The 15599-nt window shown below is 56.0% G+C and overlaps 1 protein-coding gene across 7 annotated transcripts in view; it reads right to left on the bottom strand.

The window, feature by feature from the left end:
* Cdh23 (cadherin related 23) overlaps positions 1-15599 on the bottom strand; it is a 336018-nt gene that overhangs the window by 101234 nt on the left and 219185 nt on the right. For all 7 annotated transcript variants that reach the window (XM_010606319.3, XM_010606337.3, XM_010606311.3 and 4 more), the window contains 6 exons: positions 13062-13134; positions 11923-12039; positions 8611-8723; positions 7786-7893; positions 1691-1880; positions 1189-1334 (listed from right to left, as the gene is read on the bottom strand). In XM_010606319.3, the coding sequence (XP_010604621.1) occupies positions 1189-1334; positions 1691-1880; positions 7786-7893; positions 8611-8723; positions 11923-12039; positions 13062-13134 (747 nt within the window). The remainder of the gene's footprint in view (positions 1-1188; positions 1335-1690; positions 1881-7785; positions 7894-8610; positions 8724-11922; positions 12040-13061; positions 13135-15599) is intronic.

The raw sequence follows: 15599 nt of genomic DNA on the forward strand, positions 1-15599 counted from the left end.
TTGGATTCAAAGCTCATGCTCTTTGGTTCTGTCTTGCTCTTTGCAGCACTGGGGATCAAACCCAGGGTCTTGTGCATGACAGGCAAGGGCTGTGCCACTGATCCACTTCCAAGAGACCCAAAGCCCAAGCTCTTGACCATGAAGGCCTTCCAGAGTTTCTACTTACAAGAATGACAAAAAATACAGTGCACGCACTTATCCCAACTTGCTTGCCGCTTGCCGAAGCAGTTCTGGAAGTCCTTTCTTGAGTGTCTTTAGCTGTACTATGGTGGCCACCCTGACGTCCTGAATCATCTCAAAACATTTACCTTTCATGGTCATTATGACTCTTGGGGAAGAGCCAGAAGGCACACGGTGACAGACTAGTGAGTAAGTTGAATGAGGATGCGCTGCAATATTTTTATGAGCCTGCTTTTCTATCAGACGGCATCTGGCAGTAGCACTCATCACAGTTTTAATCCAAACTCATAGACACTCAGGAAAGAGGACTCCCAGAACTGCTGCAAAAAGTGGCAAGTATGACGGGCTAAGCGTGTTCACAGTGAAGGGGAGGACTTTGAGGGGACTGATGGTGAGGTGTCTTTCACTGTAGTCCATTTTCTTTTGATTTGAGCATCCACGGTCCACTCTGATCACCTCGTATAGCTCCTGCCCGGCATCATCTCCTAGAAGCAGCATCTTCAGAGCCTCCCTAACTAGAAGGACAATGAGCAGGAGGCTGAGGGGCCAGGCTCAAGGTGGCTTCCATACTTGAGGTCCACAGGGGTCCGTACAGAGCTTCCTTGGGGCTTATAGGTCAGAAGGGTGCCCATGTGGGGGGCGCGTGGGCCATACATGTCTGACTGTTCTAGAGCCACCTGCAGGATAGGGGCTCTGCCAGACCTCCACAACCAGGCCCCAAGGCCCCTCCGACTTGGCCTTCCTTTTCCATCATTTCTGCCCTTCCCCATCACCCTGGCCCTCCCTGTGCTGCTGCCCCTCCCCTCTCCAGTCCGTCTGTCCTTGATCCCCTTCTCCCACAGCCCCTTCTGGCCATGACCAGTCCCCCAGGCACGGTGGCCTGTGTGTGCGTACTCCTCGGGGGTCTGGGTTGTCACCCTGGCCTCCCGTGTGGAGTGCTCAGCACAGGGCACACAAGGTCACCCACGGCACCTGCTGGCTGGCAGGGACAAGGTGAGGACAACTCACCTGGTAGATGGAGACCCCTGCAGGGGTGCCTTCGAGCACCTCGGCCACAAAAGGCAGGTTCTGGAAGGTGGGGTCATTGTCATTGAGGTCCAAGAGGTTCACAAACACTGTGGCACTGCTGGTGGCCTTCAGGGGGGGTTTGCCACCTAGGGGGACAAGGTAGAGAGGGAATAATGGAGAGGGAAAGCTGGGAGAAGGGGCAAAGGGACAGGAGAAAGGCAAGTGGGAGAGGGCGAGGGTGGCAGACTCAGCACCCCCAACCCAAGGGCCCCTGAGAGGCAGTGCCAGCCTTGCGACCCCTGCCAGGTCCCTGTGGTCCTCAGGTGCTCTGGGGGTCACACCTGGGATGTGGTGGTGACTCTACTCCCAGTGGCCTGACATGGCCCTCCTGATCAGGCCCCAGCCCCTGAGGACCAGGCAGAGGGAGATGTCCCAGCCCAGAGGGTCAAGGGCCATGGCCCAACCCAGTAGGGATTTTGTGGAGTGGTCGCGGGGTCCGTACAGTCAGTGACAGAGACAACGATCTTGTGCATCAGCTCGGCCTCCACGGGGTCGGGGTTCTCGCGGTCCAGCATGATGTGTGTGGTGCGGATCTTGCCGGTGGTGCCGTTGAGGCTGTAGAACTTGTTGGGTGGGTGGATGCTGTACACCAGGGTGCCGTTCTCCCCTAGGTCTGGGTCCACAGCCATCACCTGCCCAGGGAGGGAGCAGACCCCTTCCCTGAGCCACATGCTGGCCCAGGTACCAGGTACCACCTGCCCAGGAGCAGCGAGGTCACAGGCTTCCATTGCAGCAGGAAGCTTGGGACTGCAGGCCAAGTCCCTTCCCCATTCCCATCTGGAAGGGAGTCTGGTGTGCAGGAGTGGGGGGGCGGCCCCACCCTCCTTGAGGACCACACCAGCTAGCGCATGCAATGGCGCCAGCCGGCACCTGTGACAGTCAGTGCCCAGTGTCTCAAAGGTACCAGGCACTCTCCACGCTCAGTCTTGGCCTTAGGAGTGGATACTCGTAATTATGCCCATTCCACAGATGAGGCTCAGTGAGGTTTTCAAGGTCTCAAAGCCAGGAAGCAGCAGAGCTGGGATCCCGCTCCAGTTCAGGGTCCCTGCACAGTCCATGCTAGCAGCCGGCAGGCACATCCCAGACACTCAGGGACACCTGGGCAGCAGCAGCCCACAGGTCCCTTGCCATAGAGTCTATACCCAGGCTGAGCGCTGGAAATTGGGTGCCATCACCAAACCCTCCCTTCCTTCCTCCGGAGCTTCTGACCGTGGAGGGATGTGCAACGACTTGGGCCTCTGTGACACCACGTGACAGGCCTGGGCTGGGCCCAGAGAGGCACGGGCCAGACTCCAGGTCCCACAGCACTAACCTCAGCAGACTCTGCACCAGGACAGCAGTGTCCCTGCCCCTCATCTCTCTGCCCTGTGTCACAGAAGCCATCGAGGCCCCAGAGGTGGGCAAGACCCTCCTGGGGTGTGTGTGGGGATGACACAGTCCCCAGGCAACATCAGAGCACTGACATTCTTAACACCAGGATGCTCAGCAACACCAACAGGGTCTCATCAGGCCCTTCATCTTACTTGACGTGGGGACTTTGTGCTTGGGCAGCAAAATCTGTCCCTCCTCTAGCTTAATCCCTAGCTGGAGGAGTCTGGGGCCACCAGACCAGGACAGATGGGCTACCCAGGCCATAGGCCCTGTGGAGGCCGAGGAGAGAGGGCCCAGGTGGGGGCTGCACCTCTACTGACCTCTCTAGAACAGGGCTGAGGGCACCCTGAGTCCCATAGCAGACCCAGCACTGTGGACCTAGAGGTGGGGTCCCGACCTTCTAGCCCACGCTGTGGGCATGTTGCCATAGTGGCCACAGTCTCTGTAATGGGGACCCCATGACCCCTTTCTACAAACAGGAGACGATCTGTGGAGGCCGAGGAGAGAGGGCCCAGGTGGGGGCTGCACCTCTACTGACCACTTCTAGAACAGGGCTGAGGGCACCCTGAGTCCCATAGCAGACCCAGCACTGTGGACCTAGAGGTGGGGTCCCGACCTTCTAGCCCACGCTGTGGGCATGTTGCCATAGTGGCCACAGTCTCTGTAATGGGGACCCCATCACCCCTTTCTACAAACAGGAGACAAGGCTCTTGGGCACACGAGACACGATTCAAACCGGGCAATCCCTTCTCTCTGATGGATGGGGACACCAACATCCCTGTGCGTCGACAGTGAAGGGAGGGAAGGAATTTTTATCCTGTTTTTCTAGATGAGGAAACAGGCTCAGAGCATATGGACCCAACCCAGACCAGCACATGGGATCAGTTTCACTGCAGGGTAGCTCTGCTCTTCCCCCGTCACCAGGGCCAGAGGTGCCTGGCAGTGGCTTCCGAGTGCCCCTGGCCGAGGCCCGGCACTGGCTTCTGCCTCTTGGTCCCTCCCTGGCCATGGGGGACAAGGGAGAGAGCAGAGAGCTGGGACCCTCCCACAGGGCCCCCACTGGGCAATTCTGCAGATTTCACCACTTTCCTCTCATTTATTTCCCATTTCACACTCGTCATTTTTCTCCTGGCCTGACGGGAAATAATTCTCTCCCTCTCCCTTGCCTTTATCTTGCTGGAGGGCTTTGAAAGGTTCTAAATCAATGCCCATCAGACAGACCCTTGAAGGAGGCCCAGGTGCCGGTGAGAGCCAGACCGCACGCTCCCTCCAGACGGAGATGGCCACCTGCGAGTAGACGCCCTCGGTGCTCCAGCCGTCACACATGGAGAAATCACCGGGATGGAACGCCCGGGGCCTTAGGTCTTGGGCCAGGGCCAGTGTCCCCACTACAGGGGGCCCTCAGGACAGCTGGGTGCCTAGTGTCCTCCAGCCAAGCCTGAGGGAGCTGGGGCCGAGTGGGAACGGGACCAAAGGTCAGACATTCATATTTTAAAGTCGTCACAATGTGCCTGGCAGTGGGGTTCAACAGTAAACACGGCAGAGGAAACTGCAGTGTAGGGGGAAGGTGATGACGGTGACAGCTGCTATTTATTGGCCATTCCCCGGTACTGATCACAAACAACTCTGTCAGGCTGGGACTCTTAACTAGCCCTATCTTCTAGAGAGGACTGGAGCACAGAGAGGCTAAGTAACTTGCCCACAGCCACACATGGCAGAGGAAACTGCAGTGTAGGGGGAAGGTGATGACGGTGACAGCTGCTATTTATTGGCCATTCCCCGGTACTGACCACAAACAACTCTGTCAGGCTGGGGCTCTTACTAGCCCTATCTTCTAGAGAGGACTGGGGCACAGAGAGGCTAAGTAACTTGCCCACAGCCACACAGCACATAAGAGGCATAGCTGGGATTAGAACCTGGACACTCTGGAACTACAGGCTGTCCACACGATCCCTGAGCTGGCTGCCTCTTCATAAGCCAGTGACCTAACAAACAAATAAGCAGACTGTGGGATGGGATGGCTCTGGGGGAAAGTGTGGAGAGGGGCAAAGGGGACACTTCAACCTTGGACAGTGAGAGGAAACCGAGCCAGTCAGGAGGAAGCAGGTGAGGGACGGTGTGCAAAGGACCCAAGGTGGGGAAGAGCTGAGTGTGCAGGAAACGCGCGTGTGCACCTGCATATGTGGGGGGGGCAGGGGACACAGAGGTGGGCCAGCCCCATCAGTATCACGTCCTCCTCGTCACCTGGCCTGCCTCACCGTGGGTCATGAGGAGGCCTAGAGGATCCCGGGGGGCCCTGAAAGGAATCAAACATGTACTCGCCTACGTATGCAGGTACAAATATGTGCACATGTGGAGTTTATGGCAGGAGAAGGATTTTTTATAATTATTCCTCTTGGAATCATTTGGTTAACACATAAACTTCTTGATTTCTGGTTTTCTGGTAATCACTGTGTATGACTAGGAACTGCATAGAATTCTGGAACATTCTCAAGAATTCTAGAAAGTCTAATTTAGAATGTATCCTTAGATATAATGACATTTCCACGAACATTCTTTTCTATTACTAAAGCTGCCGCGTTACCTTGTTCTTTTGCTCAGTCATTTGCAGCATTTACTTGGTAGACTGATTCCACATTTTACTTGGTTTTCATTCCTGATCATGGACAGTATATACCTTCAGTTTTTATTTATTTATTTATTTGGTGCAGTACCTGGGACCAAACTCAGGACCTTGTGCTTGCCAGGCAGGTATGGTGCCACTGAGCTACATCTCCAGCCCCATATTACATTTGGTAGATGTTTAATAAGACACGTTTTAATTTTGAGTTTGTGTATTTCTTTCCTTCTCTCTCTCTGTCTTTCTCTCTCTCTCTCTCTCTCCCTCCCTCCCTCCCTAACCCCTAACCCTTCCTCCTTTCCTCTTTCTTTCTTTCTTTCTACTTTTCTTTTCTCTCCCTTCTTCCCCCCCTCCTCCTTTCCTTCTTTGGTACTGATACTGGGAATTGATTCCAGGGTCTTTACACAGAGTTATATCCTAGTCATTTTAAATTTTTTATTCTCAGACAAGATCATTTTAACTTCCTGGGCTGCCTCAGCTTCCTAGAATACTGGAATTACTGGTATACACCACCACACTTGAGGATTTTGCCTTTTTCTCTTTGAACTTTTGAGTCATTATTATTATTGTCATTGTTATTATTATTATTATTATTATTGGTTAAAACATAACCACAGGGAAGTGCAGAGCTCCAGGGCTGTCCCTGTGCCCATGCTGTGCCTGAGAACAGCCATGACCCACTGTACTGAGGGGCACACACCTCCACCTCCTGGGAAGTAATGAAGGGGCACATCCTGGACTGTGAGGGCTGGTGAGAGGGAACCATGGTGGGTCTCACAGGGAGGGTGACCTGAGGGTCCCTGAAGGGAGGGAAGGGCTCTGGCGATTCCTGCACCCTCCTGTGCCCTACTGCTTGACACAGAGTCAGCGCTCACTAGGGCTGGTAGAGGCTTCTGCAGAGTGAAGGGGCCCTGGGCAGCAGCCCAAACCTGTGTCCATACCTGCCCAGGGTTCAGAAGGATGAGAGGAAGTCTGGAGGCCAGAGAGGGCCACCCTGGACCAGGCTCAGAAATGCCCAGAACAAGGACCTCACCTGGCACATCTCTGCTTGGCAGGATCTGGTCGTGGCACTCTGGCTGGCGTCCCTGGCTGGTGCCATGGGCAGCCAGGTCCTTGTAGAGCCCGTCCCTCACTGCCCCCAGTTCCATTTGAGAGGAAGCACAGGTTCAGGGAGAAGTGGACAGGTAGGTGTCTGAGGTAAGTTTCAGTCCCAGCTCCTGGGGTCTCGGCCCTGGGCAGGCAGGAGTGGTTAGGAGCCAGGGCCCAGGTGGTTAAGTAGAGAATGCTCACCAGGCCAGGTGCCCAGGGTAGAGGCTTCCATACCTGGGTCTGGTGTGGGAGGGATCTCCCACCTGGATTTTGAGAAAGCAGATTTCAGATCCCTGGGTAGCCCTACCCACAGCACCGGACTCTCACACCAGCTGAGAGCCACTCAGCTTGAGCACATGGGTAGGAGGCCAGGATGGGGTGATGGCCAAGCCCTCTACTCTCAAAGTCCCTCCTCCCAGGGTGACCTTCTCCCCCATTGGATACGCTGGCTGGCGCTTGTCGCTAGGGGGCGTGGCTGATGAAGGCTGCGGGTCTAAGGGAGTTTGGGTTCGCTTGGGGCAGCCTTCCTGGAGAGGCAGAAGCAAATTTCCTGTTTCACCCAAATTCTCCAGCTCCTCAGGACCTGGACCACTTGCAGAGCACCCAAGGGCCAGCAGAGGAGCAAGGGCAGGGCCTGGTCCTGGGTTTGAGACCTGACTGTGATGAAGATGAGAATTTATGAAAGCCCTCAGCAGGGGCTCAGTCCCCAGAATTCAGTAAACAGGGCTACCGTGAGCTGTCAGCATTTATGTCCATCTCAGGGCTGGCTAGGTGGTGGAGGGGCTGGGTATGAGGCCTTAAATGAGGCCAAATGAGGCACGGGGTGAGAGAGGAGAGACTGACAGATGTGAATCGCAGAGCAGAGCAACTGGGGCACTTGGGCTGCTCCCTTGGCTGCCCCAGGATGTCAGAAGCCTACTGCCTTTGGCTCTGCCCCGCTCCACTCCAAGTGGCAGCCCTAACATAGGCATGTGGACACACACACACACACACACACACACACACACATACACAGTGCACACAGGTGTGAACCTGGCCAGTCCTGGGCCAAAGGATTCTGGGAGTGACCTTTAACCCCTGCTGGGATGCCCTGAGCTAGTTAGTGTAGGGGGCAGAGATACACAGAGCCAAAGGTGCACAGTCTCCTGAGGGTGTGCCTCGGTTCTCAGGGCAAGTGTAGCTATGAGCTGAGCCAGCCCCAGATCCCTGTCACTGTCCCCAGGCTGCTGGCAGCTCCCTCTGACAAAGCTGGCTGACACTGGAGGCAGGGGAAGATGCCCTCAAACTGACTCCCTTCCACCACGTGAGAGAGCTCCTAAAACTGTTCCAAGAGCCAGCTCGGGGAAAACAGCATGTCCAGCAGCCCCCTGTGAGCTGGCCACCAGGGTCAAAGAGGGACTCACCCACCTCACCGGCCAGGAGGGGCAGCCTGGCAGTCTCACTGTCCCCCCACCTACCGTGGTCACATCGGAGTCTGGGGGCGTCATCTCCACCAGGTTGATGTGGTAGGGAGCATCCTTCCAGGCTGGGTGATTGTCATTGATGTCCAGGAGGGTGACGTTCACCTGTGAAGCCACAGGGGGCACTGTGGGGTGCACTGGCAAGATGGTTATGATCAGGCCTCTGTGGGGGCCCTCAGAGGTTTATGGGGCCTCTTAGACTTGATTCCCCAATGTGGGCACCTTACGGAAGAGCCCAGGCTTTTGAGAACAGGATGGCACCAGGTCTCTTCAGAAAAGGGCTTAAGTGCTGTCCCGTTAGGAGGGAGAGGTGACCCCTGAAATCCTGGCTTTACTGACAGGTTATGGCTCACATGAAATCTCCCGAGCTTCCCAGTCTCAGCCACAAGCCAAGCAATTTCCCTGCTCACCTGCCACCAGGTGAATTATTTACAGGGCTCTGATTCCTCTTAGCAGGGCCTCTGCTGATGGAGGAGGGCTCTGTGGGGTCTTCTGCTAAGGCCCCAGGCCCTCTGGGTGGGCGGGGATGGGGGAAGGACCACGGAGAGAGGTCAGGAGGGGACCCGGGGAGAGACCAAGATAGCAACGGGAACTTCTTCCGCCTGCTCAGCAGCCCTTTTGGGGCCCCTCACTCTGCTCTCATGATGCCTCGCAGTGGCTGGGGGACACCCTCAGGATGATGGGGTGGGATGACATGGTTGGGAACTTCTTCCGCCTGCTCAGCAGCCCTTTTGGGGCCCCTCACTCTGCTCTCATGATGCCTCCCAGTGGCTGGGGGACACCCTCAGGATGATGGGGGTGGGGTGACATGGGGGCACTCACTGTGGCAATGCCCGTTTTCTGATTGTGGCCCACACCCCCGTCCACGGCGCGGACAATGAGGATGTACTCCGACTTGGTCTCTCGGTCCAGCAGGGACGTGGTGGTGATTTCGCCTGGTCGAGGGAGGAAGGTGAGAGGGAAGTGAAGGAGGGAAGGAGGGGGCGAGCGTGGGTTTGAGAGACGCCTGAGCCCAGGGACACGGCTGGGTCTATGTGCTGGGGGTGATACCGCTCCCAGTACCTGCTATGAGGTGCCTGCAGATGTGGGGAATCTAGGCCAGTTCTAGGGGTCCAGAGGGTGCAGATCGGGGGTTCAAAGGACCTTGGGGTTCAGCCCCGACATTATCTTACTGGCTCTCTCACCTGTGACGAGTTACTTAGATCCTCTCTGCCTCAGTTTCTCATTTGGTCAAACGGGACTAATAAAAGGATCTATTGTTAGGGATTAATTATGAGATTAGTGTGGTGAATGCCATGCAAACTCTAGAAGAACACGGGGTGCTGTTTATTCACAAAGTCCCAGGAAGCGCTGACAGGAAGGAAAACCCCAGCCGGCGACTCAGCCCTGGATGGCCGAGCCTATGGTGCATTGAGAAGTAACGGTTATAAAAATAACTTCCCAATTACCCTGTGGATAGCACAATTATATCGCTGTGACTTTTCTTTTTAGTGTGTAAACAAGTTATTCTGTTAAATAGAAACATTTAAAATAGAACAATTTTTGACAGCTGCTTTTGGCCTTTCTTTGCGTGTTGGTGTAATGTTGGTAGGGTAGGGGTGTGAGGGGAATGTTTAACTTGGTTTGTCAAAGAAACACAAGCATCTGCAGATCTTGGTGGAGTAAATACTCTCACCTGGGCCCGTTTCAAGGTGCTGCCTAAATGGCATTGAACATGGCTTGGAATCCGGCGCACACCCGGCCCCCTGGGGGCAGGTGGGGACAGTGGAAGTGGGCCTCAGCCCATTGTCACGGCCAACCACTGGGGACAGCCTCCACCTGAGGACAGGAGGCTCAGATCTGGGTCCTGATCAGGCCCATCCCAGATGCTTAGCCTTGGAAATGATACTTAGCTATGTCAGGTCTCAGTTTTCTAATCTGTAAAGTGCAGTTCAGTATGCCTTCCAACCAGAGGCGCTGTGGAGATGAAGCAGCCACAGGGACAGCTTCCAACATTCAGAAAAGGATCATTCCCTCCCCGTGCACTGTGAGAGTCCCCAGGGGCCGGCACTATGTGCTAGCCATCTTTTTATCCCAAGCTTTGGGACCTGGGGCAAGTTGCCTACCTTCTCTGTGCTTGGTTTCTTCTACCATAAAACAAGGAAGCTGGCCCAAGTGGCCCCTAGGGCCCCTTCTGCTCTGATATTTCTCTCCCATGCACACTGGCCTGTCCTCTAGCTGCTGCAGGGCCGAGCAGGGAACCAGGGGTGGGGGAAAAGGCAGCGAACAGGTCAGGAGCCAAAGCCTGGCAAAGGTCTACCACCGAACCGTGTTCCCCACTGGGGTGGGGTCAATAATTGGCAAGGCGAGGAAGAAATTAATCTCTAAAAAGTTTTAACACGAACTTGTCGGCATGATCGATGGCCTCTCCTGTCTGGGAAATTAGATCCAATTAAGGCCACCTTTGTGCAGTGGGCCTGGCTAATGTGACCAAGGAACTCAGAGGCAATCGCTTCCCCCTTTGGAGCTGGAGGAGCTGGGTCAGGGCGGAGGCAAATGTCTGTGCCATCCTTATAGGCCCTGGGTGGGAGCTGGAGTCCCTAGCCTGGACTCGCCGAGCCATTCCTGAAGGCCGTGCCCTCTAACGTGGCTTCAGGCGACATAGCGAACATCTGAGCCCCGAGCCGGCAGCTCAGGCTCTGAGTCCTCGGCGAAGTTGTTAACTTTCCTATGGCTTGGCTTCCTCATCTGGAAAGTAGGGGTGATGTTAGAAGAATGGAGTACGATGCCAGGCTCTCGGTTCATGTTAATGATACCATGTCCACATCTCACACACCACCGACCGTGGATTGGAAACAAATCTCCTCTGGACTGAACATGTACAGGTTTTTTTCTTGTTGTCCCCTGAGCGATACACGATGGCAACTCGTTACACAGCACTCACGTTGTATTAGGCGACCTAAGTGTAACGGAAGGTGTGCTGGGCTAACCCAACACCACCTCACACAGAAGGGACGTGGTCTCCTCAGGGGCCCCAGAGTCTGTCCCTCGCAGGTGCCAAGGGAGGGCTGTGCCGCTCCGAGCATCTGGAGCCGTGGCTCTCAGAGGTGGATACTCCGAGGGAGGCCCTGCCTTTTCAGAAGTGCCAGGAGAGGCTCACGGTGGCTCTGGGGCCCTCTCTTCAGTCCCTGTGTACAGCGGCACCAGCCGTCTGCCCCTGAGTCTCAGAGACCGAGGGCTCTCTTCAGCCAGGTCGGCATGTGTAACAGGGAGGCCCGGAGCCCTGCTGGGCCTCTGAGCAGTGTCCGGGCGTCCAGGTGAGGCACTGCCTGTCCTGGTCAACGGCTGTGAGCAGGAGTGACACGTCACTTCCAGGCCTGGCGCAGAGACCCTCCCTGGCACAATGCCCGTGTGCTCTTTTCCTTCTATGGGGATGTTGGACCCATGACCCAAAGGGGCCTGGCCAGGCAGGGCACCCACTGACCACCTGTACTAGGCAGCTGTGAGCTGCTGCTGCCTGAAGCCACCGAGTTATCGGGGTTCCCTGCCTGGTGTCTGGATGGAGCTCCCTTAGACAGAATCTCGTAACTGGAAGCAGGGCTGTGCATGCTCACGAAGCTGACGCTGACCCGAGGGCCACATCCTGTTCCTCCTATGCCGGCCCTGGCTCAGAGCAGGCCCCGCTGACTTCCCAGTGAATACAGGGGTCCTGGATTCCCTCCCAGGCTGGCTGAACATCCCGAGGCTCCTGTAGCTCCTTTCGGCTCCTCTTTTCCCCAGCCACAAAGGAGGCCTGTGGAAGGGTGTCAGGGAGCGGTGAAGAAGAGTTACACGAGCAGGGAGCTGGGGCAGGAGTGCTAGGTAAATAGGCCAAATAAAGAATGGAGCCTTTTTTATTTTAAGCACATATGAGGGGCCTATTCTAATGGTGTTCCCTATAGTAACTCATTTAATCTCACCTACACCACAGCACACAGCTGAGTATAAAGAGAAGCCAGGATCCGAGAGAGGGGAGGACCACTTAGATGTAAGTAAATGTGTCCCTGAAGTGTGGCGTGTGAACCGGAGTCTGCGACCTGACAGAGCCCATCGCCCTTGAGAGGCACAGGAGGAGACGCTGGTCTGGCCCAGTGGGACAGAGAGTGTGGGGCTTACCAGAGCGGGCATTGATCCGGAACTGGGCAGAGCCCTCCAAGGAGTAGATGATGGACTCTTGGCCGTACTCCCGGGAGCGGTCCAGGTCTGTGGCATTCAGGAACAGCACTGTGGCTCCTTGGGGAGAGGAAAGCGGGTGTTACTCACTCTGGGCCCTCAGCCCTGGGCCTTGGAGCCAGGCACTGAAGAACTCCCAGTGACCAGGCTTCAGGGAGGTGGGGGCCATCACTCTCGGGCTCCAGGTCCCTGAGGTATGCGGGGGACAGGACGGACATAGCTCCACGGGAGACTGAGGCCAGGGCGGGGATGGATCCGGCCGGTCTCCCCCTGACTCCTCTTTCTGGCCCAAACTGAGAGCAGACAGCTGTCTCCCCATCTGGCTGACCTTTGGATTATACTCCGTGCAGACTTTGCAGTCTTTACATTCAGTCAAAACGAAATGAAATTCCGTATTAAATTATTCTACATTTATTGCACCCAATTTCGGTCCTATTTTATCTTGTTCACAGGGGAATTTATAAGGGCCTTTATTTCTCATTAATGTCCAGTTAAGGCCTTCACCCTCATTTCCATCTATGCGAATCCTAAGCCGCAGACCAGCTTTTCCCAGAGCCCTGATGAGACCCTAAGAGCTGCTTGTCCTGAGACTGCTCTCACCTTGTCCTCCAGGGCCAAACAGTTCCTGTTTGGCTGTGTCCCCATGAAGACAGCACATCCTGCAGTAGGGTGTAGCTGCCGGCCTGCTCCTAACCAGAGCATATGCCCCAGATCCTGGACACAGGGTAAGCAGGCCTGGGGCTGCAGGCTGGGCCTGGTCACCTCAGGCGTGGCCCTTACAGAGGCACATGCTTCAGGGCGACCCTTCCTGGCTCCTGGGACCTGGGATGCTCTGTACTCTCCAACCCAGATGGCCTGGTTAATCCTCCATTCTTATCTCTTCCTGCTAGACAGCAGCTGCAGGAGATCAAGGACCCAGTGCCCAGCTCTGAGAAGGTACTCTGTAAGTAACTGCCGGCTGGCAGGTAACCAGACAGCCCCAATGGCCCGACAGGTCACAAGCTGCCTGGACTCAGAAACAGAGAAGTCTGCAGGCCCTGTGACTTCTGGCTGTCCATCCCTGCCCCCCGTCCCGCCCCTACCTGCCATGATGTTCTCCACCACAGAAACAAAGTAGGCAGGCTTGCTGAAGGTGGGGGGGTTATCATTCTCGTCCTGGAAGGAAAGCAGATGGAAGAGTGGCAGGAGCCAGCTGTCCAAGGCAGGCACCCAGGGAGCAGGCTGGGCACGCTGGCCCTGGGGAGCTCTGGCCTGTCTGTGTCACCAGAGCCAGGTTGGGGGAGGGCGCTGGGGGCCAGAGGTTCCTGTGGCAGGCCATGGTTCAAGGAGGCAGGACAGACCTTGGGGAAACTTGCAGGGTCAGGAGGGGGTGCTGGGGGATGAGGAGATGGAGAACGGAGGTGACAGTTGGGCCTGACTACAACTTGCAGTGCCCAGGCTCCCAGCCCGCCTTCCTGCTGAGTGACAAGCTCTGTTCGGGGCTCCTGTTCTACAGTCAACAGCCTCCCTGGCTGGGATGCCCACTTGAGCTTTCCTCCTAGCCCAGTCAAGATGGTGGAAGGTTCTAGGAACCTTGCCCAAAGGAAAAAAGGAGCATTGCCAACCCCAAAGGCACTGAAATGGGCAGGTTCAAGCAGGGCTAGCAGGCCCCCTTCACACACCTGAGCAATGGCTCCTTGCCCCCGGTAAGCCCTGCCCTAGAGCCTGTCTCCAGCAGGCTCTGGAGCACTCTGTCCTCTGGGCCAGTTTTCACCAAGCCCAGAGCAGGCTTAGTGGCTCGGTAAACCAGGCAGGGGTGGTGGGAAGGCTCCATCTCAGGGACCCTGGACCAGGTGCAGCCTTCCCCATCCAGCGCTGCTGTTCCTCCACACCTGTCCCGTCCTCTTCAATCAAGGCCTTTCTGCCCTGAAGACTCTCAGCCTTGCCAACGGCTTTGCAATCACTCACCAAGAATCTTCCCTGTCCCCTCTTCTAGAGGGCCTCTCTGGGTCCCTGGCACTGAGCCTTCTTATGCTCCCCCCATCCCTGCAAAGCACACTGCAGAGCTCAGGAATCACTGTCTGGGGAGGTGGGTTCCCCCACTGAGGCTCTGTCTCATGGAGCGGCAGAGGGCTCTTGGCCAGGGACTGGAGGCCGTGGTGGTGGTAGTGGTGGTGATGGTGTCCCTTGCCAGGCCCCTTTTGCGGGAGTCCCTTCTGGTGGAGCAAGACATGTGACCAGCTGCCCGTCCCTGGGGACTTTACAGAAAACCTCAGCCAGCCGAGGCTGTGGATGCCCAGAAGGGAACCCTCCAATTCTTCTCAAATCTGTCCCCTGGCTCTGACTGTGCATGGGCTCCTGCCAACCTGTCCCTCTCCCCTGGGAACTGGCAGTCTCAGGACTCCCCTGATGGGCCACGTCCCACTGCACACCTGGCCTCTGCCAGGGCTCCGGTGTGGAGAGACGTGCCTCATCTGCACACACGGACGCTTTTGCTTGGCTGCATGACATGCAGCAAGAATGTCAGTGACAGAGAGCGAGGCAGAAACTTATTAGCGGTGATATTTCCCCGGATCCTGGAGCTGCATTCGCTATTAGTTCTAATTCAGCGGCTCCCTCTACAAAAGCTTATTGTCCCCTAATGGGAAATCTACACTCCGAGTTTGACTTCTTTATTAAAAACCAACATGCAGTGGAAGAAAAGGAATCACCTGGCCCCTCTCACCTGCTCCTCCGCTGCTCTGATCTGCCCACCCCCTCCCAGCCTTTGTGATAAGAGCTCCATCAACTACCAGGCTTTTTTTTTTTTTTTCTTTTCAATTGAGAGAGAATCCTTTCAGTGGAGAAAGGAGGTGGCTTAGCCAAGTGACAGCTACTTAAAAACCACCCACGTGCAAAATCAACCCGCAGGCGCTGACCTTTTCAAGTGCGGTCCTTAGAAACTCTGTCCCCAAGCCCTGCTTGTATGCACTCACAACCGTGGTGGTCCCTGTCTTTATTACTGGCCCTTCTGGCTGCAAGGGGTGCTGGGTGGCTTCGGAAGGGAACTGTGAGCCTCTGTGACCCCGCGTGATGGTGCTGAGGAATCTGACAGCAGGGCCTCTTCCGCTGCACTGCTCAAGGCAGAGTCTTGTGCCACTCGCAGTGCACGGAGTCCCCGCCTGGGACCAGGCAGAGAGGCTGATGCCCACTGTTGTTCAGCAGTGGTAACAGGTTGGTCCAGTCCTTCCTCTTCCTGCTGGCTCTGCTCCCACTCTCCAGGGGCTGGGCAGAAGGAGAAGAGGTGCTGCCCTGCCCCTTCTGTAACAGAGCCGCAGGTTGGGATGGATCTGGGGTGTGGGGTAGTCCCTGGGATTCAAGATGTCCTGGGGCAGGAAGCAGACCTTCAAAACCCTGGTGACTTGGAGTGCAGTCCCTGACCAGCCATCAGCACCACTGGGAGCTTGCTAGAAATGAAGGCCCCGGCTCTACTTCAGTCCCACTAGGTAACAATCTGCACTTCGTGAGGGTCCCCAGTCATCCTGGGTGCGAGGACCTTTGAGAAGCACTGGTCTCAGTCATGTCATGACCAAGGTCTTAGCCCATATGTGTGGTGAGAATGTCAGCAAGGAGTCACTCAGGTGTGAGTTCAAATCCCAGCT

The sequence above is a fragment of the Fukomys damarensis genome, unplaced genomic scaffold (assembly GCF_012274545.1).
Source record: "Fukomys damarensis isolate Sample0158 unplaced genomic scaffold, DMR_v1.0_HiC HiC_scaffold_20, whole genome shotgun sequence".
In the NCBI taxonomy this organism is placed as follows: domain Eukaryota; kingdom Metazoa; phylum Chordata; class Mammalia; order Rodentia; family Bathyergidae; genus Fukomys; species Fukomys damarensis.